Here is a 24,813-nt window from a genome sequence, read left to right on the forward strand (position 1 = left end):
CTACGTTTATAACGAACATGCTTATAACGAACTGACGGATATAACGAACTTATTTTTAGTCCTGGCCATTTGCTGTGTATATGCTGTATATATGCTAATAACGAACTACGATTATAACGAACTACAATTAGTGGTCCCTTTGAGTTCGTTATAACCGTAGTTTACTGTAATGATATACATATGTGGTACGGTGGAGTTTTGTTTGCTGGTAAATAATACAGGTATATGACAGCTTACGGGTATTTCTAGGACGCGTCAAGAAGGCCCAGAAGACCATGGAAGAGGTGACCCTGCAAATGGTATGATAATTACAACATCAATTCAAGAGGTCGATAGAGGCGATTTAATTGATCGGTGGTCAGGCCCAGTGACCCCGACGGCGTGGATCGCAATATCAGTCACTGGATTGTCTGGTCTAGACTCGATTATTTACATGCCGCTGTTACATAGCTGGAATATTATTTAGTGCGGCGGTTTGTAACGAACACACACAGGATCTAATTAAAGAATATTTCGCCTTTCATTCTTTTGAAGGGACTATGGAAATTAATGGAATATTTTGACAGAAACGTATCATTTGTGGTGTACGAATGTCATCCCACTAAAGCCCGACCCGTCTTCAGCAACCCATACTTGCCGTAAAGACGACTATGCTTGTCGTAAATGGCGACTAATGGGATCGGGTGGTCAGGGTCGCTGACTTGGTTGATGCATGTCATCGTATCCCAATGGTGTTGATCGATGCTCATGATGTCCATCACTGGATTGTCTGGTCCATAATCGATTATTTTACAGACTGTCGTCATATAGCTGGAATATTGCTGAGTGCGGCGGTTAACAACAAAACAACAACCAATCACTAAAGCCTTATTTTTAAGGAAGTAAAGTACCCTCTATATATGCAACTTGTTAGGTGTCACACGGAAAATGTTTTCACTGGTTTGTTGCGCCCAAACTCGATTATGTACAGTTTCTGAGTGCCGTTAGGGAAATTTCATTTAAAGATCAAACTAATGATAAAATCAACTGAGAGATATAGTTTCGTTTGCTCCTCGGCAAAAAATATATATTGAAGAGGCTGATATGAAGATATGTAATATGTGTTTCAGATGTGACGCACAGTATGGTTGTTGATCAACACGCTTATTCCTATATTGTATTATCCGATGAGATCCCTCAAAGGAAAGAAACTGCAGGTATTAAAATGGTTTCTTGATCTCATTACAATTTTCCGTTAGTGTTTAATGTGTTTATATGTGTTATGAAATACATTACTGTGTCTCTGTCCCTGTGGTTCTCTTAGTTGTCGACAATGCACCTGACACGGACTGCTCCCTCAGCAACAAAGAATCCGAGGACAGCCAATACCTAACTCCTGGTAAGGTGGTGTACAGAGAATCTCACACTCGTGTCTTCAGAGATCAAATATTAGAAGACGATTTAATCAAAGTTACAAATATCGGAAGTTTTTTCAACTTTTATCAACGAGTCTTGATATATTTGATCATAATTTTATGTATAATCCTCAATCCTTTTTCTAACTTTTTCAATTGGATTTTGATTCTATCTCAATTTGCTCTTCCAAGCTATTATTCTACATCTACAGATCCTAGGTCTACATTAAAAGGAATTATAAGTACGTTAAACCCAACGGCGAGTCTATTCAACACTAAGTAATAGCGCCATATACATTTCCATATCCGCCTCTGTCAAGATATGGATGGATTTGTGTAATATGTTTCAGTCGTGGCGCCCAGTATGATTCTCAATGGACACACTTAAACCAACATTACAGATTCCGATGCAGGTATTAAACTGGTTTCATGATCAGATTTTTATTTTTGCTGTTGGTGGTTAGTGTTAATTGACTAGCCTTTGCATGTGTTTGTGGCAGATGCGGCTAGTGGGACAGGATTCGCACCCATTTTCGCGAACACCTGATATCTTCACCATTATGATTGTAGCTTGTAGATTACACTCACTCACTCACTCACTCACTCACTCACTCACTCACTCACTCACTCACTCACTCACTCACTCAACCCAAGCACTCACTCCACCCACTCCACCCACCAAATCACTCACTCACTCAGTCACTTCTCCGCGGCTCCTGTCTACTGTATCATATATGTAATAAAATTAGCAATATGCCGACATTTATGCCGACATTTATACCATTAAGGCCATTTTCAATAACATGGTTTGTCTTTACATAGACGTTTTATGTCTTTTATAGAATCTATATCAATGTTTTAAAAAGGTGGTGCTATTACTTTGTTGCCATAGAAACACAAGGTATCTATTTGATTCAGAAGCTGGTGCACCATCTCCCATTGACGAGGCCGCGTACACGCCACTGACATGCCAGCCTGCCCAAGCACCACATCACAGCTACACAGAGTTGTCTGCCCAGCCTCGGGTGATATGACCTCGACTTAATATCTCCTCAAAGGACTTACTATCTCCTACGTAGGACTTAGTATCTCCTACGTAGGACTTACTATCTCCTACGTAGGACTTAGTATCTCCTACCATTTCACCTCACCTCACAAACATTCTGTGTCTGTGTCAGTAATGTGTGTATGAGTTTGTATGTGTGTATGTGAGTGTGTGTATGCGTGTCTGAGTTTGTATGTGTGTATGAGAGTGTGTGTATGCGTGTTTATATGTGTGTATGAGAGTGTGTGTATGCGTGTCTGAGTTTGTATGTGTGTATCTGAGTGTGTATGTGTGTATGAGCGTGTGTGAAGGCGTGCCTGTATGTCTGAGTTTGTATGTGTGTATGTGAGTGTGCGTATGCGTGTCTGAACTTGTATGTGTGTATGACAGTGTGTGTGTGCGTGTAAAGATACGTTGCCAACACGTGTAGATTTGGCACTTAATGCAGTTAGTTCATCTGTGTGTGTGTGTGTGTGTGTGTGTGTGTGTGTGTGTGTGTGTGTGTGTGTGAGAGAGAGAGAGAGAGAGAGAGAGAGAGAGAGACTGTGAGTCTGTGTGGCTCTGTGTGTATGTCAGTGTGTGTTTGTCGTCGTGGGTGGTCGCGTGTGCGCCCGTGTGTATGAAGTGTGTAAAGTTGTTGTAGTTATACCTCTGACCGCATTAACTTTAATACCAATAAAATATGTACATCTTGTTGATACTCACTTTTTTCAGTGTTAGAGGGGCATGTCCAGAATTGTAATTACACCTTTGAAATAAAACCTGTTTATGTACGAAACTAGTAAATGATTTTTATGCCATAAGGCGTGGAACGTTGCTCAGAATAACAACCTCTGGTTAGCTAACTAACACACACACACAGACACAGACACAGACACACAGACACACACACAGACACACAGACACAGACACATACACACACAGACACAGACACACACACATAGACACACACAGAGACACACACACACACAGCCACACACACAGACACACGAACTCAGGAACACACACACACAAACACATGCATGAACTCACGAACGAACACAAACACACACGCACGCACACACACACACACACACACATACACACACACACGAACACAGTAACACACACACGAACACAGAAACACACACGCGAACTTAGGAATACACACGAATACACACACGAACACATACATGAATTCACGAACGAACACAAACACAAACACACACGCACAGACACACACACACACACACACGAAATCAGAACACACACACAAGAAATCAGAACATACACACGAATACACACACGAACACATACATGATCTCACGAACGAAAACACACGCACACGCATGCACTGTAGCTCTGAGAACAACTAACATGTTTGTTTGTTTGTTTGTTTGTTTGTTTGTTTGTTTGTTTAACAGCTGCACGTACTGGGGTGCATAATGAAGTGGCTCAACTACATTCAGCATATTCTGGACTGCTTGAAAGTTGTTTGTATTAATGCTCATGTAAGGCTATCAGCAGCGATAACACCAATGAAAGTTGTTCCTCTCTCCAAAAGTGTTTAGCATATAATTTCATGATCCATTCATTGACTTTATTCAAGCGTATTTAGCTGGGTGTATCCCGACAGGAAAATACTTTATCCAGAGGAAACTTGTTTAAATAGGTTTCGCAAGTGTCGTATGTTCGTTTGGCTGATGTACAGGCCATAAACAGCCCTCATGATCAGATAGAAGTGGTGTACACTTACTTGTAAGTAGTCAAAAGTCGTACTTTTAATGCTCCACACTGAAACAATCGACTGTAAATTGATATGGAGCTTTATCAAGTTACATTTACCAAGTTCCATACTTTATACATCTGGTGTACAGAAGACGTTCACGGCTGTTCGAGTCTCCTCTGTATTGGCAGATCAGTGATGTTGTAAAGACTTGTTTAAAAAGTTCTCTTGTCTCATTAACAATGATTATCTTTCACAGAGGCAGAATGTCAAGTTCCCATCTGATGTTATACACTGTTGCATTTATTATCGCTGTGAGTGGGCAAGGTCAGTAACTGTTATCATCATTATACTTGTATTAGTGTTCATGTTGTGTGTTTAATGTTTAAAGGGAATTATGAAAACATAACCAGCTATTGCTCATTTGATCCATAATATATATAATACAATAGTTTTACACAACCGCGAGTAGAAAGTGAATTCTTTTATGCTTCGAGATGGAGGAAAGTCTTTCAACTGGTAGTCTAGATCACGTACTTCGTGTACCCCTCTTGTACAATCAAACTGACATTGTTTACTGAGAATTGTAAAATCAAACTGACAAAAGTACATTACAGACATCATTTACGGACAATGGTACAATGAAAAAGATATCATTTACAGACAATGGTACAATGAAAAGGATTTCATTTACAGACAACGGTACAATGAAAAAGACATCATTTACAGACAACTGTACAATGAAAAAGACATTATTTACAGACAACGGTACAATGAAAAAGATATCATTTACAGACAACAGTACAATGAAAAAGACATCATTTACAGAAAACGGTACAATGAAAAAGACATTATTTACAGACAACAGTACAATGAAAAAGACATTATTTACAGACAATGGTACAATAAAAAAGATATCATTTACAGACAATGGTACAATGAAAAAGACATCATTTACAGACAACGGTACAATAAAAAAGACATTATTTACAGACAATGGTAAAATGAAAAAGATATCATTTACAGACAATGGTAAAATGAAAAGACATTATTTACAGACAATGGTACAATGAAAAGACATTATTTACAGACAATGGTACAATGAAAAAGACATTATTTACAGACAACTGTACAATGAAAAAGACATCATTTACAGACAACGGCACAATGAAAAAGACATTATCTACAGACAATGGCACAATGAAAAAGACATTATTTACCGACAATGGTACAATAAAAAAGACATCATTTACAGACAACAGTACAATGAAAAAGACATCATTTACAGACAATGGTACAATGAAAAAGATATCATTACATACAACGGTACAATGAAAAAGACATCATTTAGAGACAACGTTACAATAAAAAAGACATCATTTACAGACAACGGTACAATGAAAAAGACATCATTTACAGACAATGGTACAATGAAAAAGATTTCATTTACAGACAACTGTACAATGTAAAAGACATCATTTACAGACAACGGTACAATGAAAAAGACATCATTTACAGACAATTGTACAATGAAAAAGATATTATTTACAGACAACGGTATAATGAAAAAAATGATTTACAGACAATGGTACAATAAAAAACACAATTACAGACAATGGTACAATAAAAAAGACATCATTTACAGACAATGGTACAATAAAAAAGACATCATTTACAGACAATGGTACAATAAAAAGACATTATTTACAGACAATGGAACAATAAAAAAAGACCACATTTACAGACAATAGTACAATAAAATACATGATTTACAGACAATGGTACAATAAAAAAGACATCATTTATAGACAATGGTGCAAGAAAAAAGACATGATTTACAGACAACGGTACCAAAAAAATACATCATTTAAAGACAATGGTACAATAAAAAAAGACAACATTTACAGACAATGGTACAATAAAATACATGATTTACAGACAATGGTACAATAAAAAAGACATCATTTATAGACAATGGTGCAAGAAAAAAGACATTATTTACAGACAACGTTACAATGAAAAAGATTTCATTTACAGACAACTGTACAATGTAAAAGACATCATTTACAGACAACGGTACAATGAAAAAGACATCATTTACAGACAATTGTACAATGAAAAAGATATTATTTACAGACAACGGTATAATGAAAAAAATGATTTACAGACAATGGTACAATAAAAAACACAATTACAGACAATGGTACAATAAAAAAGACATCATTTACAGACAATGGTACAATAAAAAAGACATCATTTACAGACAATGGTACAATAAAATACATGATTTACAGACAATGGTACAATAAAAAAGACATCATTTATAGACAATGGTGCAAGAAAAAAGACATGATTTACAGACAATGGTACAATGAAAAAGACATTTTTTACTTACAATGGTACGATAAAAAAGGACTAAGTTTACAGGCAATGGTACAATAAAAAAGACGTTATTTACAGAAAATGGTACAATAAAAAAGACATCATTCATAGACAATGGTACAATAAAAAGACATTATTTACAGACAACGGTACAATAAAAAGACATCATTTACAGACAATGATGCAATACAAAAGACTTCATTTACAGACAATGGTATTATCAAACAATCATGATGTTCCAGATTCGGATTCAAGAATTCAGCTCACCTCAGAGCCAAAGTTTGCAACAGAAGGAGAGCGGTTTACTCTGTCATGTAGAGACAGCAAAGGTGTCATTAGAACAGCGCAATGGTATCGAAACTGCACTGAAGTGTTCCAAACAAGCCATACACAACCCAACAAGACACTTCACGGTGAAACGTTCGACAGAATTATTGCTGGACGTATTACTGTAGATGCAAACTTAACAAGACATAACATCATGCTCGTAGTCAACTCTACTCTTGATGAAGGATCTAAATGGTCATGTAGGGATGGACAAAACTCAAGTCATGAATTGACTATTTGCTTCTTGGCAATCCATACTGGTAAGTGGGTGAGTGAGTGACGTGTGTTTAACGCCTCTGTACAGTGTAGTTCTGTTATAACACGGCGTCGGTTTGTTGTGGGCAAAAAGTACTGGTAAGTAATGGATCATCTGGATAAAACTCGACAAGAGTTTCTTCTGCAACACAGCTATATTTGTTCCTCCTTTTCTATCCTCACTTTGAAGTCGAATAAAACTGAAAATACATCTCGAAAACAAATACACTTCCCATTACACAAATTGGGTACCTCGTAAATATCGCTATTTTGGGACATTATATTAAATCACCATTCACGCAATATTTCGTTTTTATTTGAAGTCTAAATATCGGATATTTCCTCGCAAATTACTGTTTGCTTCTTCACAAACCATATCAGTGAATGGAGGATCACATGAATATAAGTGTTTCCTTACATTAAATCTCACATTTTCTCTCTTGTAGATATATACTACGTAAAAAATATTTGTTGCCAATTTGTCACCCTTTTCATTATTGGATATTTTGAAGTTTACAGATGAATTATGTCAGTCCCATCTAACATCAGATCATATTAGATGTGACGTCATTCATTGTCCATGACATCACAAATTGATTACATTGACTCTTTTAACAATAGGCTGCTTTCAGTGAAGCTCTCTAAAGGTTTGACATTTCCTTCGCTTTTCTTCATTTTCCTTCTTTAAATTTAATAGATGATATACAGATTAACAAACTCACACTTGGAATTACTGAGTATCTGTCCCTGACTGGTTATTCTGTAATTAATGGGCTGAAAATGAAATTACATTCAGAACACCAACGCTTGAAGTTATTGTGAAATGCAGTGCGTCATCATCGATTTCCTCTAATCTCCATGATAGGTTTGAGGAACAGAGTATTCATCCACAACTCTCGTTCCAATCGACTACATGCACATGGTTTTCAGTATTCCAATGTCCAAAATATAGTTTACTGGATAATATAGAAAGATAATACTTTTTGATAAATATAAGAATTTTCGTGACCCTAAATATTTCTCAATACTTTTGTATATAAACTGACGTCCAAAAGAAACTTTACTAACTGGAAATATATATTTCAGACAAAGTATAAAAAATTTTTCGATGAAGTCTATCTAAAACCGATAACCTAAATACAACAATAGTTAATGCAGAAAATGTTAATCGTCTGTTACATGTTCGCGAGATAAAACGCGTAAAAGTGAAAAACACGTGCATCACGGACAACTGCAAATGCACGTGCGGGTAAGGGTATAAAACGATTGCAACGGCAAGTCAGACAACCACTGTGATAAAAAAAACACAAAAGAAATGCCACGACTCACAGTCGAACAACGTGAACGAGCCTTGGGTATGGTACAGATGGGAGCCACCCACGCCCATATTGCACGAACCTTCGGTTGCTCCTGTGTTGCCGTTACCAACTTGATGCAACGTTACAGACAGACAGGGCGGACCGCTGACAGGCCAAGATTAGGCAGACCCAGGGTGACCACGCGCCATGATTATCGGTACTTGCGTACCTTGCACCTCCGAAATCGATTCCTGACAGTGACGTCATCGGCGACAAATGCCTTAGGTCACAGGGTTAGTCGACAGACAGTGGCCAGGAGACTCAGGGCTCATGGAATCAGCGCTTTTAGACCATACAGAGGACAGCTATTGACAGCGCAACATCGTCATCTGCGACTGAGATGAGCCCGGACTGTACGACGATGGCAACGACGTGACTGGCAGAGTGTTGTCTTCACTGACGAAAGTCGATTCTGTATGTTTAGGGCTGATGGAAGACATCGTGTTTACCGCCGAAGGGGTGAACAAACGGCGGCGTGTTGCGTGCAGGAGGTCGTACCATATGGTGGAGGGAGTGTCATGGTGTGGGGAGGGATCTGTGGGCAGGAGAGGACACCGCTGGTCATCGTTGACGGAAACTTGACAGCTCAGCGGCACATGGATACCATTCTTCGTCCAGTTGTCCTACCATTTCTCCAACAGCAGCCACGTGGTGTCATTTATCAGCATGACAACGCTAGAGCCCATTCAGCCAGAATTGTCACTAACTTCCTCGCAGCCAACAACGTCAACGTCCTGCCGTGGCCTGCACGATCACCCCACATGTCCCCAATAGAACACCTCTGGGACTTGATCGATCGTCGTGTTCGACAACGACCACACTCTCCAGCCAACCGGCAAGAACTGTTCTTGGCCCTCCAAGACGAATGGCGTCAAATCCCACGTGACCTCATCAGACGATGACTTTTTCTGTGCGTCGAAACGTTTTTGCGTGTATTGAGGCATTTGGTGGTCACACACGCTACTAATGACTTGTTATTGAACGTGAGCGATTGTTTATGTACTCTGCCTATTGTATATGATTCTGAAAGCTCGAGTTTTGTACCACACCCAACATTGGGGGGCTCTGACGTCATTCTCGGTCGCGGTATGATTGTCATGTTCAGTGTTGATTATGTTGATATATTGATCTTCTCAATACACTTTACTTCATGCATGTATGTTTTGTTGTTTTTGAGCAAGAGTGATTTCAAACTCTGGTAAAGTTTCCCTTTGAGGTCAGTTTATTATTTAAGAATTTGCGACACTTCTTTTTTTCACAAATATAAGGGGTGGTGAACCGTCCCTGTGTGTTAGTTACGGAGAATTTCCGTTTCAAGCTTTTATATTTTTAGTGAAATAATCTATTTTTCCGGTAGACAATTACACAAAAGTATATGATTAATTGGATATTCCAGGTGTCTCGTGAAGTACCAAGTTTCTCTCATCTCGTGACGGGGGAAAAAGGGATACTCGTTCGATGAGAGAAACGTGATACTTCCATCGACACATGAAATAGACTGTATATAGTCAGTTTATTTTATTTGAGATATAGCCAGCAACCTTTTCAATTTTGCACGATAATGGGCACTTGTTCAGGGATTAGAAAAGTCGTTTGAGCGTTGGCGTTACCGCATACGCACTGAGCTAAAACCAAATCGCGATAGGTTTAAACCTATCCACAGAAACATTCACCCTACACCATAAAAGAATCCCGTTAAGATCTGGGGTAGAATAGGCCTTCAGCAACACATGCTTGTTGCAAGAGTCGACCAACGGGACGGGTGGTTCGGCTCGTTGACTTGGTTGATGCATGTCATCGTATCTCAATTTCGAGGATCGATGCTCTTGATGTTGATCACTGGATTGTTAGGTCCGTACTTGATTATTTACAAATCGCATTTAGAGAGCTGGAATATAGCTGAGTGCGGCGTTAAACAAACAAACAAACATGACGTCATACAAGAGTGACCTACCCTCAAATTGTCTCCCCTTATCGTAAGTGTCTGGCCCGTACACAAATTGTTGACGTCCTTTTTACGTTAGTTTCACATAGACAAGGCAAAATAATGACAGATGGCCAATTAGGGAGCGAACATCACTTCCTGCCATTTGTCCTTCTCTTGAAAATGTTTCGTTGTTAACTCTAAATTTCTCGTTTAGCTCGTCAGTCGAGACTGTTCGTTTCGATAAGCGCCATTTTGATTACTTGTTAAATGTGTATTATTTCGCTTCCAACAGCAGTCTCGTAATTTTCAAGAATATGTTGTGCCAAAGTTGATCTGGTATATAATCATATCAAAATGTATGATAAGAATTTTCGTGACCCTAAATATTTCTTAATTCTTTTGTATATATTATTTAAGAATTTGTGACACTTCTTTTTAAGTCCCAAATATAAGGGGTGGTGAACCATCCCTGTGTGTTAGGTAGGGAGATTTCCGTTTCAAGCTTTTATATTTTTAGTGACATAATCTATTTTTTACCGGTAGACAACTACACAAAAAGTATATGATAAATTGGATATTCCAGGTGTCTCGTGAAGTACTAAGTATCTCTCATCTTGTGACGGGGAAAAGGGGATACTTGCACTCGTAGCAAAGTCACTTGTGAAAATATCTCCTTTACCCACGTCATTCGATGAGAGAAACGTGATATTTCCTTCGACACATGAAATAGACTGAATATAGTCAGTTTATTCTATACCAGATTATAGCCAGCAACCTTTCCAATTTTGCACGATAATGGGCACTTGTTCAGGGATTAGAAAAGTCGTTTGAGTGTTGGTGTTACTGCATAAGCACTGAGCTAAAACCAAATCGCCATAGGTTTAAACCTTTCCACAGAAACATTCATTTATTCCATCTTGTCATAACATGTATGTATGTTTTAATTAGTGACCTACTTTCTCAAAGTGGGTGCATCATGTCAGTGCAGCAGTTTGCAATATTCCAAATAATGTTTGAAAATGATGCGTTTCTACTGGACCAAAGGCCGCCATATTCATATGTTTTTCACGTATATTAGGTATGACTTAAACGAAAGACTGTTTCGAAATAGCTGGGGAATTCCATGGGAAACATAAGATTGAACTGAGAGTTTGGAAAATTGGCAAAATTCAGAGTGTACAACTGCATGCATCTTCACATAATATACACGGCTTATTGACATAGCTCTATTCACCATAACAACGCTGTTAAATGTATTTGTGTTTTTCAGATAGCAGTGACAGCTCAAGCACCATTCCCATGACAACAAGTCAAACAACTTCAGAGACCAGTAAGTGTTTCTGTTTATATTATGTTATATACATTTAAGTCCGATACATTGGTCTGAGTAACTGAATTCAAAACATGACACACGGATAGCTATATTTACGGCATGTTTATTCATATAGTAACATTATTACATTTTAGATGGAGGCTGCGGCCTTTTAAAGTTAGACGATAACAGACTTGGGCGTTACGAATCGCTCTACACCATAAAAGAATCCCGTCAAGATCCGGGGTAGAATTGGCCTTCAGCAACACATGCTTGTTGTAAAAGGCGAGGTGGCTAACGGGTCGGGTGATTAGGCTCGTTGACTTGGTTGATGCATGTCATCGTATCCCAATTTCGAGGATCGATGCTCATGATGTTGATCACTGGATTGTTAGGTCCGTACTCGATTATTTACAGACCGCAGTTAGAGAGCTGGAATATAGCTGAGTGCGGCGTTAAACAAACAAACAAACATGACGTCATACAAGAGTGACCTACCCTCGAATTGTCTCCCTTTATCGTAAGTGTCTGGCCCGTACACAAATTGTTGACGTCCTTTTTACGTTAGTTTCACATTGACAAGGCAAATAATGACAGATGGTCATTTAGGGAGTGAACATCACTTCCTGCCATTTGTTCTTCTCTCGAAAATGTTTCATCGTTAACTGTAAGTTTCTCATTTAGCTCGTCAATCGAGACTGTTCGTTTTGATAAGCGCCATTTTGGTTACTTGTAAAATGTGTATTATTTCGCTTCCAACAGCAGTCTCGTAATTTTCAAGAATATGTTTTGCCAAAAATGATCTGGATATAATCATATCAAAAGGTATGATAAGAATTTTCGTGACCCTAAATATTTCTTAATTCTTTTGTATATATTATTTAAGAATTTGCGACACTTCTTTTTAAGTCCCAAATATAAGGGATGGTGAACCATCCCTGTGTGTTAGGTAGGGAGATTTCCGTTTCAAGCTTTTATATTTTTAGTGACATAATCTATTTTTTACCGGTAGACAACTACACAAAAGTATATGATAAATTGGATATTCCAGGTGTCTCGTGAAGTACCAAGTATCTCTCATCTTGTGATGGGGAAAAGGGGATACTTGCACTCGTAGCAAAGTCACTTGTGAAAATATCTCCTTTACCCACGTCATTCGATGAGAGAAACGTGATATTTCCTTCGACACATGAAATAGACTGAATATAGTCAGTTTATTCTATACCAGATTATAGCCAGCAACCTTTCCAATTTTGCACGATAATGGGCACTTGTTCAGGGATTAGAAAAGTCGTTTGAGTGTTGGTGTTACTGCATAAGCACTGAGCTAAAACCAAATCGCCATAGGTTTAAACCTTTCCACAGAAACATTCACCTTATTCCATCTTGTCATAACATGTATGTATGTTTTAATTAGTGACCTACTTTCTCAAAGTGGGTGCATCATGTCAGTGCAGCAGTTTGCAATATTCCAAATAATGTTTGAAAATGATGCGTTTCTACTGGACCAAAGGCCGCCATATTCATATGTTTTTCACGTATATTAGGTATGACTTTAATGAAAGACTGTTTCGAAATAGCTGGGGAATTCCATGGGAAACATAAGATTGAACTGAGAGTTTGGAAAATTGGCAAAATTCAGAGTGTACAACTGCATGCATCTTCACATAATATACACGGCTTATTGACATAGCTCTATTCACCATAACAACGCTGTTAAATGTATTTGTGTTTTTCAGATAGCAGTGACAGCCCAAGCACCATTCCCATGACAAAAAGTCAAACAACTTCAGAGACCAGTAAGTGTTTCTGTTTATATTATGTTATATACATTTAAGTCCGATACATTGGTCTGAGTAACTGAATTCAAAACATGACACACGGATAGCTATATTTACGGCATGTTTATTCATATAGTAACATTATTACATTTTAGATGGAGGCTGCGGCCTTTTAAAGTTAGACGATAACAGACTTGGGCGTTACGAATCGCTCTACACCATAAAAGAATCCCGTCAAGATCTGGGGTAGAATTGCCCTTCAGCAACACATGCTTGTTGTAAAAGGCGAGGTGGCTAACGGGTCGGGTGATTAGGCTCGTTGACTTGGTTGATGCATGTCATCGTATCTCAATTTCGAGGATCGATGCTCATGATGTTGATCACTGGATTGTTAGGTCCGTACTCGATTATTTACAGACCGCAGTTAGAGAGCTGGAATATAGCTGAGTGCGGCGTTAAACAAACAAACAAACATGACGTCATACAAGAGTGACCTACCCTCAAATTGTCTCCCTTTATCGTAAGTGTCTGGCCCGTACACAAATTGTTGACGTCCTTTTTACGTTAGTTTCACATTGACAAGGCAAATAATGACAGATGGTCATTTAGGGAGTGAACATCACTTCCTGCCATTTGTTCTTCTCTTGAAAATGTTTCGTCGTTAACTGTAAGTTTCTCATTTAGCTCGTCAATCGAGACTGTTCGTTTCGATAAGCGCCATTTTGGTTACTTGTAAAATGTGTATTATTTCGCATCCAACAGCAGTCTCGTAATTTTCAAGAATATGTTTTGCCAAAGTTGATCTGGTATATAATCATATCAAAATGTATGATAAGAATTTTCGTGACCCTAAATATTTCTTAATTCTTTTGTATATATTATTTAAGAATTTGCGACACTTCTTTTTAAGTCCCAAATATAAGGGGTGGTGAACCATCCCTGTGTGTTAGGTAGGGAGAATTTCCGTTTCAAGCTTTTATATTTTTAGTGAAATAATCTATTTTTCCGATAGACGACTATACAAAAAGTATATGATAAATTGGATATTCCAGGTGTCTCGTGAAGTACCAAGTATCTCTCATCTCGTGATGGGGAAAAGGGAATACTTGCACTCGTAGCAACGTCACTCGTGAATATATCTCGCGTCATTCGATGAGAAAAACGTAATATTTCCTTCGACACATGAAATAGACTGTATATAGTCAGTTTATTTTATACGAGATATAGCCAGCGACCTTTTCAATTGGGCACAATAATGGGCACTTGTTCGGGGATTAGAAAAGTCGTTTGAGCGTTGGTGTTACCGCATACGCACTGAGCTAAAACCAAATCGCCATAGGTTTAAACCTATCCACAGAAACATTCACCTAATTTCATCTTGTCATAACATGTATGTATGTTTTAATTAGTGACCTACTTTCTCAAAGTGGGTGAATCATGTCAGTGCAGCAGTTTGCAATATTCCAAATAATGTTTTAAAAATGATGCTTTTCTACTGGACCAAAGGCCAAAGGCAAAGACTTGTAACAACAAGTTCTATCTGTACCATCTTTTGATGTATTTTGGGATGACGCGACCGAAGATCCAACCATCGACCTTCCGGTCTCTGGGCAGACACTCTATCCACAAGACCACGGAGCATGGCATGGTTTTACATCGTGTTGTTAGCATTCTCCAACTGGTAGCACGTGTGGTCCAGTCCTCTAAGGCGCTGCGATTCGCTGTGCAGAGTTGCGTTCTCTGGGCACGCCAGAAACCTATGATTGTTGGTTCGAATCCCGATTCGCCCAGTTTATGTTTCTAGGTTTGTCAGCACCATACCCGTGCTCATGGGTTTCACCGAAGTGGTAAACGTCTGAGACTTGCATCACTTCGGGCTTTCCTCCCACATTAAGCTGGCATGCCCTGATATAACTGGAATACTATTAAAAGCGGCGTTAAACCCAACTCACTCACTCATTCTCTAACTTGTTTTTAATGTAATTCTGTAATATGTTACTGGTTGTTTTACTGCCCTTTGTTGACATGATTTCATTTAAGTTACAATATGGCTGAGATACTGCAGATGTAGCGCTAAGTTTTAAATCAGTCACGAATATAATTGTACTGTTTTGTTTTATAGAGTTCTTACTGCTTGTTACTATCGGCCCAGTGGGTTGTCTGGCGTTCATCATCTGTGTAGCAGTGACGGTGGGCGTTGTCTGTGTCAGGAGAATGACCGGTATATTTAACTGATCATTTCCTTTGTTGTAACAAACAGAATAACGTATAAAAACGTAAGAAAGTTCGCCGGAGGTCAGATTATCTTTTTATACTCTCTTCCCAGAAGATCTAATGGAGGGCCCGAGAGATGGAAGGCCATATATACATAATAAAGACATGGAATCTTATTGTAGTGTTAAATATACAGGTTGCTATTGAAAACATGACCACATATTTATCCAGATCAATGTCAGGTATTCCTGAAGTCAGCAGTACCAGGCCTTTACATCAATAACCTTATGTTACAACCTTATGCTGATCATATACCGTTATGTTACAGGTGGACGGGCCAGTGGTAAACAGATGTAAGCAGAGGTCCAGATTACTTTTTGAGCAATTGAGTTTTAACTCTGAGTTTTCTATTTAGTTGGGTTATTACATTTTTCATTGGTTAACCAATATTTCTTCAATCATCTATTCATGAATCTATTGGGGTTATTTCCCCAAATGAGTGAACATTTTAAGATTTAAAAAAATGAAATAATGTTTGAGAGGTATATAACTGTTCTAAATAAATAGGCTTGACTCGTAATTATGTTTCAAGTAATGTTAGCTCGTAATTGTGTTTCGGAAATTAGCTCCTTTGTACGCATGCTGAAAAAGCTTCACTGGGAATTTACGTTTATATACATTTTTGCATTTACTGCATCCGTTTCTGAACGCAAGTTAATTAAAAGAGATTGAACTTGAATGAATCGACCGTCTCCGTGGTCTAGTGATAGAGCGTCCGCCCGAAGAGCAGAAGGTCAGGGGTTCGATCCCTGGACGCGTCATACCAAAAGACGTTAAAAGATGGTACTTGTTGTTACCCTGTTACTTGTTCGGCATTAAGGGACTAAAACAAGGACTGGTCGGCTCGGAGTCAGTATACTGTGTCTGAGTGGGGTATTCATGTTAAACTGCGGCATGGTATCTCAGTGAGCTAGCACTATAAATCGGCAACAGCCTGGACTAGTACAAGCAGCCACACAAACACACACACGTACATTCACGTCGCTATTTAAGTGCAATAATCTTGGACGCGCCGTTAAACCCCATTTCTTGAATGAATTGCTGACACCATAAACCATGTCATGTTCACCAATATTTTGTCCTTGTCAGTAGAGAAGTCATTCATATCTATATTTTCCTCCATTGAAATGGAGTCTTGATTGTTTAATTATTTATTATTGGTAACGTGCTTGCATAGTGAACGTGATAGCTCAGATTGCGATTCACACTGTCACGTCAGTATCTGGTCTCGGAAACGTATCCGTTTGGATACTGATGTAATAGGGCACACAGATGGCCAAGCTGTTTAATGCGCCACAATTCACCGTGCAGATGTGGGTCGTTTTGGCATGCCAAACACCTTGAATCGTGGATTCGAATTCAGATACGACCCGATGATGCTTCTATTTCTGTAAGTGTGCACGTTGCTTCACCGAAGTGATAAACGTCTGAGATCTGCATCACTTCGGGCTTTCCTCACACATTAAGCTGACACGCCGCGATATAACTTGGAAACTGTTCAATGCGGCGTTAAACCCAACTCACTCCCTCACTCTTCCCACCTTAAGCTGACACCCCGTCAGAAAACTGAAACACTGTACATAGCGGTATTAAACACAACTCACTCACGAATATATTATGCTATACTCGCTATCATCGAGTTCCTGTGACTCGTTTCTACATTTGCATGTCACACTTCTTTTACGGTAATGTTCCTTTGAAGTGACATCAGTTCTTCGTCATTAAAGCATCAATATGGACCACTGCATATGGTGATATACCTGTATGGTACGGTGAAGTTTTGTTTGTGTATTTCTAGGAAGCATGAAGAAGGCCCAGAAGACCAGGGAACGGGTCCACCTGCAAATGGTATGATTTATAACATCAATTCATGAAGATCTTAACCCCATGGGACCTGAGGTAGAATCTGTCCCTGGTTACCCATATTGCTAGTTGTAAGAGGCGACCCCCGGGAACCCAGGATCAACGTATGCTGGCCGTAAGAGGCGATTTCATTGATCTGTGCGGCGTTAAACAACATACACAAGACATCGCTTTTCATTCTTTAGGACAGACCATGTATCATCTTGACAGACGTTCTTCTTCTGATACAGTAATGCCATTTCATTGAAGTAAGTTTGGAAGAGAGGTACCCTCAAGGTATGCAACATGCCAATTGACACCTGAAGTTGCTCATAATATCAATCACTGGTTTGTCCCTTTGAAACACGGTTATTTAGAAAATTGCTGAGTGCGAGTTTAACAACAACAAAAACAAACAGACAAACAAACAGACAAACAAATAAGCAATTGCCTGAATCTCGTACGGAATTATGCCATGTCTGTTTCAGCTGTGAGTCTCAATGTATACACCTACTGCGACAGTGTTGGTGGGACCCCATATAGGAAAGAAACTGCAGGTAGTGTAATGATCATGATCATGTTGTTATTTCCTCCTTGGGTGGGGGTTGGGGGTGTGAACGGGTGGCCCACTCGTCTTAGGAGCCGCGATTAGCTGTGCAGAGTTGCGTTTCTGTGCCAGAAACCTATCATTGTGGGTTCGAATCCGGGTTCGCCCCAAGTATGTTTCTAGGTTTGTCAACCTGCATCACTTCGGGCTTTCCTCCCACATTATGCTGAAACGCCGCGATATAACTGGAATACTGTTAAAAGCGGCGTTAAAACCAACTCACTCACTCTCTAACTATTTCCTCTTGGTGGACAATCTGTATGCGGGGAATGAACCGTTCAACCACATACCTGCTCTGTCGCTTTGGTTCTTGAAATACCCGACAATGCACTTGACAGTGACCTCTCAATCAGTAATTACGGATCAGCGGACAGGTACTTACATCAATACTCTTATGTTACTAACTAATGCTAATCATACCGTTATGTTACAGGTAGACGTGGCAGTGGTAAAGAGATGTAAGTTCTTTTTGGATGAATCACTGACATAATAAACCTTCCATGACCTCATCATATTGTGTTCACCAATGTGTTCTCCTTGTCAATAAAACAAGTCGAGTTAATTTCACATCATTTATATGTGTATTTCCACATTTGGAATGAGTGTGAGTGAGTGAGTGTGTGAGTGAGTGAGTGAGTGAGTGAGTGAGTGAGTGAGTGAGTGAGTGAGTGAGTGAGTGAGTGAGTGAGTGAGTATGGTTTAACACTGCTTTGAGGAATATTCCAGCAATATCACGGCGGGGGACACCAGAAATTGGCTCCACACATTGTGCACATGTCGGGAATTAAACGGCGCAACGAGCGAACAATTTAACCACTAGGCTACAAGACCGCCCCTACACTACTAGGCTTCAGAGGTCGCCTAATTCGCAGTGTAGAGTTACGTCTCTTTGGAGTGCCAGAAGCCTACGATCGTGGGTTCGGATCTAGAATCGCCAACATCATGTTTCTAAGTTTGTCAGTGTCATACCTGTGCTCGTGGGTTGACGTCTTAGATATGCACTGTTCAAAGCGACGTTAAACCCATCTCACTCACTCACTGTATAAGATTGTTCGGTTACATTGTTGTCAAACCAACATGCTTTAACATCTGCATGCTATATCTCTGTTAGGGTAAGGTATTCTCCTTTGATGAGTGCTATATAGTTCTTTTCATCATCGATAAAACATAAACGTAATGCATTGTATATACAGTAAACTACGTTTATAACGAACATGCTTATAACGAACTGACGGATATAACGAACTTATTTTTAGTCCTGGCCATTTGCTGTGTATATGCTGTATATATGCTAATAACGAACTACGATTATAACGAACTAAAATTAGTGGTCCCTTTGAGTTCGTTATAACCGTAGTTTACTGTAATGATATACATATGTGGTACGGTGGAGTTTTGTTTGCTGGTAAATAATACAGGTATATGACAGCTTACGGGTATTTCTAGGACGCGTCAAGAAGGCCCAGAAGACCATGGAAGAGGTGACCCTGCAAATGGTATGATAATTACAACATCAATTCAAGAGGTCGATAGAGGCGATTTAATTGATCGGTGGTCAGGCCCAGTGACCCCGACGGCGTGGATCGCAATATCAGTCACTGGATTGTCTGGTCTAGACTCGATTATTTACATGCCGCTGTTACATAGCTGGAATATTATTTAGTGCGGCGGTTTGTAACGAACACACACAGGATCTAATTAAAGAATATTTCGCCTTTCATTCTTTTGAAAGGACTATGGTAATTAATGGAATATTTTGACAGAAACGTATCATTTGTGGTGTACGAATGTCATCCCACTAAAGCCCGACCCGTCTTCAGCAACCCATACTTGCCGTAAAGACGACTATGCTTGTCGTAAATGACGACTAACGGGATCGGGTGGTCAGGGTCGCTGACTTGGTTGATGCATGTCATCGTATCCCAATGGTGTTGATCGATGCTCATGATGTCCATCACTGGATTGTCTGGTCCATAATCGATTATTTTACAGACTGTCGTCATATAGCTGGAATATTGCTGAGTGCGGCGGTTAACAACAAAACAACAACCAATCACTAAAGCCCGATTTTTAAGGAAGTAAAGTACCCTCTATATATGCAACTTGTCAGGTGTCACACGAAAAATGTTATCACTGGTTTGTTGCGCCCAAACTCGATTATGTACAGTTTCTGAGTGCCGTTAGGGAAATTTCATTTAAAGATCAAACTAATGATAAAATCAACTGAGAGATATAGTTTCGTTTGCTCCTCGGCAAAAAATATATATTGAAGAGGCTGATATGAAGATATGTAATATGTGTTTCAGATGTGACGCACAGTATGGTTGTTGATCAACACGCTTATTCCTACATTGTATTATCCGATGAGATCCCTCAAAGGAAAGAAACTGCAGGTATTAAAATGGTTTCTTGATCTCATTACAATTTTCCGTTAGTGTTTAATGTGTTTATATGTGGTATGAAATACATTACTGTGTCTCTGTCCCTGTGGTTCTCTTAGTTGTCGACAATGCACCTGACACGGACCGCTCCCTCAGCAACAAAGAATCTGAGGACAGCCAATACCTAACTCCTGGTAAGGTGGTGTACAGAGAATCTCACACTCGTGTCTTCAGAGATCAAATATTACAAGACGATTTAATCAAAGTTACAAATATCGGAAGTTTTTTCAACTTTTATCAACGAGTCTTGATATATTTGATCATAATTTTATGTATAATCCAAAATTTATAACTTTTTCAATTTGTAAACAGTTATAAAAAATATCTTGAGTGTAAAAGGCTCAGCAAGCCAGCTTCAGAAACAGAGAGATTAGCGATGTACATAAAGCTACAGTGGACATCAAATATTTGGAGTGCAGTTGGAGTGAGCATCAACATTTCATACATATATTTCAATTGGATTTTGATTCCATCTCAATTTGCTTTTCAACACTATAACTTTCCGTTAGTGTTTAATGTGTTTATATGTAGTATGAACTACATGACTGAGTCTCTGTCTCTGTGGTTCTAGTAGTTGCTGACAATGCACCTGACACGGACTGCTCCCTCAGCAACAAAGAATCCGAGGACAGACAATACCTAACACCTGGTAAGGTGGTGTACAGAGAATCTCACACTCGTGTCTTCAGAGATCAAATATTAGAAGACGATTTAATCAAAGTTACAAATATCGGAAGTTTTTTCAACTTTTATCAACGAGTCTTGATATATTTGATCATAATTTTATGTATAATCCTAAATCATTCTTCTAACTTTTTCAATTGGATTTTGATTCTATCTCAATTTGCTCTTCCAAGCTATTATTCTACATCTACAGATCCTAGTTCTACATTAAAAGGAATTATAAGTACGTTAAACCCAACGGCGAGTCTATTCAACACTAAGTAATAGCGCCATATACATTTCCATATCCGCCTCTGTCAAGATATGGATGGATTTGTGTAATATGTTTCAGTCGTGGCGCCCAGTATGATTCTCAATGGACACACTTAAACCAACATTACAGATTCCGATGCAGGTATTAAACTGGTTTCATGATCAGATTTTTATTTTTGCTGTTGGTGGTTAGTGTTAATTGACTAGCCTTTGCATGTGTTTGTGGCAGATGCGGCTAGTGGGACAGGATTCGCACCCATTTTCGCGAACACCTGATATCTTCACCATTATGATTGTAGCTTGTAGATTACACTCACTCACTCACTCACTCACTCACTCACTCACTCACTCACTCACTCACTCACTCAACCCAAGCACTCACTCCACCCACTCCACCCACCAAATCACTCACTCACTCAGTCACTTCTCCGCGGCTCCTGTCTACTGTATTATATATGTAATAAAATTAGCAATATGCCGACATTTATGCCGACATTTATACCATTAAGGCCATTTTCAATAACATGGTTTGTCTTTACATAGACGTTTTATGTCTTTTATAGAATCTATATCAATGTTTTAATAAGGTGGTGCTATTACTTTGTTGCCATAGAAACACAAGGTATCTATTTGATTCAGAAGCTGGTGCACCATCTCCCATTGACGAGGCCGCGTACACGCCACTGACATGCCAGCCTGCCCAAGCACCACATCACAGCTACACAGAGTTGTCTGCCCAGCCTCGGGTGATATGACCTCGACTTAATATCTCCTCAAAGGACTTACTATCTCCTACGTAGGACTTAGTATCTCCTACGTAGGACTTAGTATCTCCTACGTAGGACTTACTATCTCCTACGTAGGACTTAGTATCTCCTACCATTTCACCTCACCTCACAAACATTCTGTGTCTGTGTCAGTAATGTGTGTATGTGAGTGTGTGTATGTGAGTGTGTGTATGCGTGTCTGAGTTTGTATGTGTGTATGAGAGTGTGTGTATGCGTGTTTATATGTGTGTATGAGAGTGTGTGTATGCGTGTCTGAGTTTGTATGTGTGTATCTGAGTGTGTATGTGTGTATGAGCGTGTGTGAAGGCGTGCCTGTATGTCTGAGTTTGTATGTGTGTATGTGAGTGTGCGTATGCGTGTCTGAACTTGTATGTGTGTATGACAGTGTGTGTGTGCGTGTAAAGATACGTTGCCAACACGTGTAGATTTGGCACTTAATGCAGTTAGTTCATCTGTGTGTGTGTGTGTGTGTGTGTGTGTGTGTGTGTGAGAGAGAGAGAGAGAGAGAGACTGTGAGTCTGTGTGGCTCTGTGTGTATGTCAGTGTGTGTTTGTCGTCGTGGGTGGTCGCGTGTGCGCCCGTGTGTATGAAGTGTGTAAAGTTGTTGTAGTTATACCTCTGACCGCATTAACTTTAATACCAATAAAATATGTACATCTTGTTGATACTCACTTTTTTCAGTGTTAGATGGGCATGTCCAGAATTGTAATTACACCTTTGAAATAAAACCTGTTTATGTACGAAACTAGTAAATGATTTTTATGCCATAAGGCGTGGAACGTTGCTCAGAATAACAACCTCTGGTTAGCTAACTAACACAAACACACAGACACAGACACAGACACACAGACACACACACAGACACACAGACACAGACACATACACACACAGACACAGACACACACACATAGACACACACACAGAGACACACACACACACAGCCACACAGACACAGACACACGAACTCAGGAACACACACACACAAACACATGCATGAACTCACGAACGAACACAAACACACACGTACGCACACACACACACACACGAACTCAGGAACACACACACGAACACATGCATGTACTCACGAACGAACACAAACACACACGCACACATACACACACACTCGAACACAGTAACACACACACGAACACAGAAACACACACACGAACTTAGGAATACACACGAATACACACACGAACACATACATGAATTCACGAACGAACACAAACACACACACACGCACACACACACACACACACACACGAAATCAGAACACACACACAAGAAATCAGAACATACACACGAATACACACACGAACACATACATGATCTCACGAACGAAAACACACGCACACGCATGCACTGTAGCTCTGAGAACAACTAACATGTTTGTTTGTTTGTTTGTTTGTTTAACAGCTGCACGTACTGGGGTGCATAATGAAGTGGCTCAACTACATTCAGCATATTCTGGACTGCTTGAAAGTTGTTTGTATTAATGCTCATGTAAGGCTATCAGCAGCGATAACACCAATGAAAGTTGTTCCTCTCTCCAAAAGTGTTTAGCATATAATTTCATGATCCATTCATTGAACTTATTCAAGCGTATTTAGCTGGGTGTATCCCGACAGGAAAATACTTTATCTCAGAGGAAACTTGTTTAAATAGGTTTCGCAAGTGTCGTATGTTCGTTTGGCTGATGTACAGGCCATAAACAACCCTCATGATCAGATAGAAGTGGTGTACACTAACTTGTAAGTAATCAAAAGTCGTACTTTTAATTCTCCACACTGAAACAATCGACTGTAAATTGATATGGAGCTTTATCAAGTTACATTTACCAAGTTCCATACTTTATACATCTGGTGTACAGAAGACGTTCACGGCTGTTCGAGTCTCCTCTGTATTGGCAGATCAGTGATGTTGTAAAGACTTGTTTAAAAAGTTCTCTTGTCTCATTAACAATGATTATCTTTCACAGATGCAGAATGTCAAGTTCTCCTCTGATGTTATACACTGCTGCATTTATTATCGCTGTGTGTGGGCAAGGTCAGTAACTGTTATCATCATTATACTTGTATTAGTGTTCATGTTGTGTGTTCAAAGTTTAAAGGGAATTATGAAAACATAACCAGCTATTGCTCATTTGATCCATAATATATATAATACAATAGTTTTACACAACCGCGAGTAGAAAGTGAAATTCTTTTATGCTTCGGGATGGAGGGAAGTCTTTCAACTGGTAGTCTAGATCACGTACCTCGTGTACCCCTCTTGTACAATCAAACTGACATTGTTTACTGAGAATTGTAAAATCAAACTGACAAAAGTACATTACAGACATCATTTACGGACAATGGTACAATAAAAAAGATATCATTTACAGACAACGGTACAATGAAAAGGATTTCATTTACAGACAACGGTACAATAAAAAAGACA

The 24,813-nt window shown here is 39.2% G+C and overlaps 1 protein-coding gene across 1 annotated transcript in view; it reads left to right on the forward strand.

The window, feature by feature from the left end:
- Positions 1-21,728, forward strand: part of LOC139456957 (uncharacterized) — a 59,941-nt gene extending 38,213 nt beyond the window's left edge. Inside the window, exons 18-22 of the mRNA XM_071238423.1 lie at positions 250-299; positions 1,110-1,196; positions 1,304-1,378; positions 21,222-21,299; positions 21,666-21,728. Of these exons, the coding sequence (XP_071094524.1) occupies positions 250-299; positions 1,110-1,196; positions 1,304-1,378; positions 21,222-21,299; positions 21,666-21,703 (328 nt within the window). The 3' untranslated portion in view covers positions 21,704-21,728. The remainder of the gene's footprint in view (positions 1-249; positions 300-1,109; positions 1,197-1,303; positions 1,379-21,221; positions 21,300-21,665) is intronic.
- Positions 21,729-24,813: the final 3,085 nt, after the last annotated feature.

Source organism: Haliotis cracherodii, unplaced genomic scaffold (assembly GCF_022045235.1).
Source record: "Haliotis cracherodii isolate W230 unplaced genomic scaffold, xgHalCrac1.p SCAF_12, whole genome shotgun sequence".
Taxonomy (NCBI): domain Eukaryota; kingdom Metazoa; phylum Mollusca; class Gastropoda; order Lepetellida; family Haliotidae; genus Haliotis; species Haliotis cracherodii.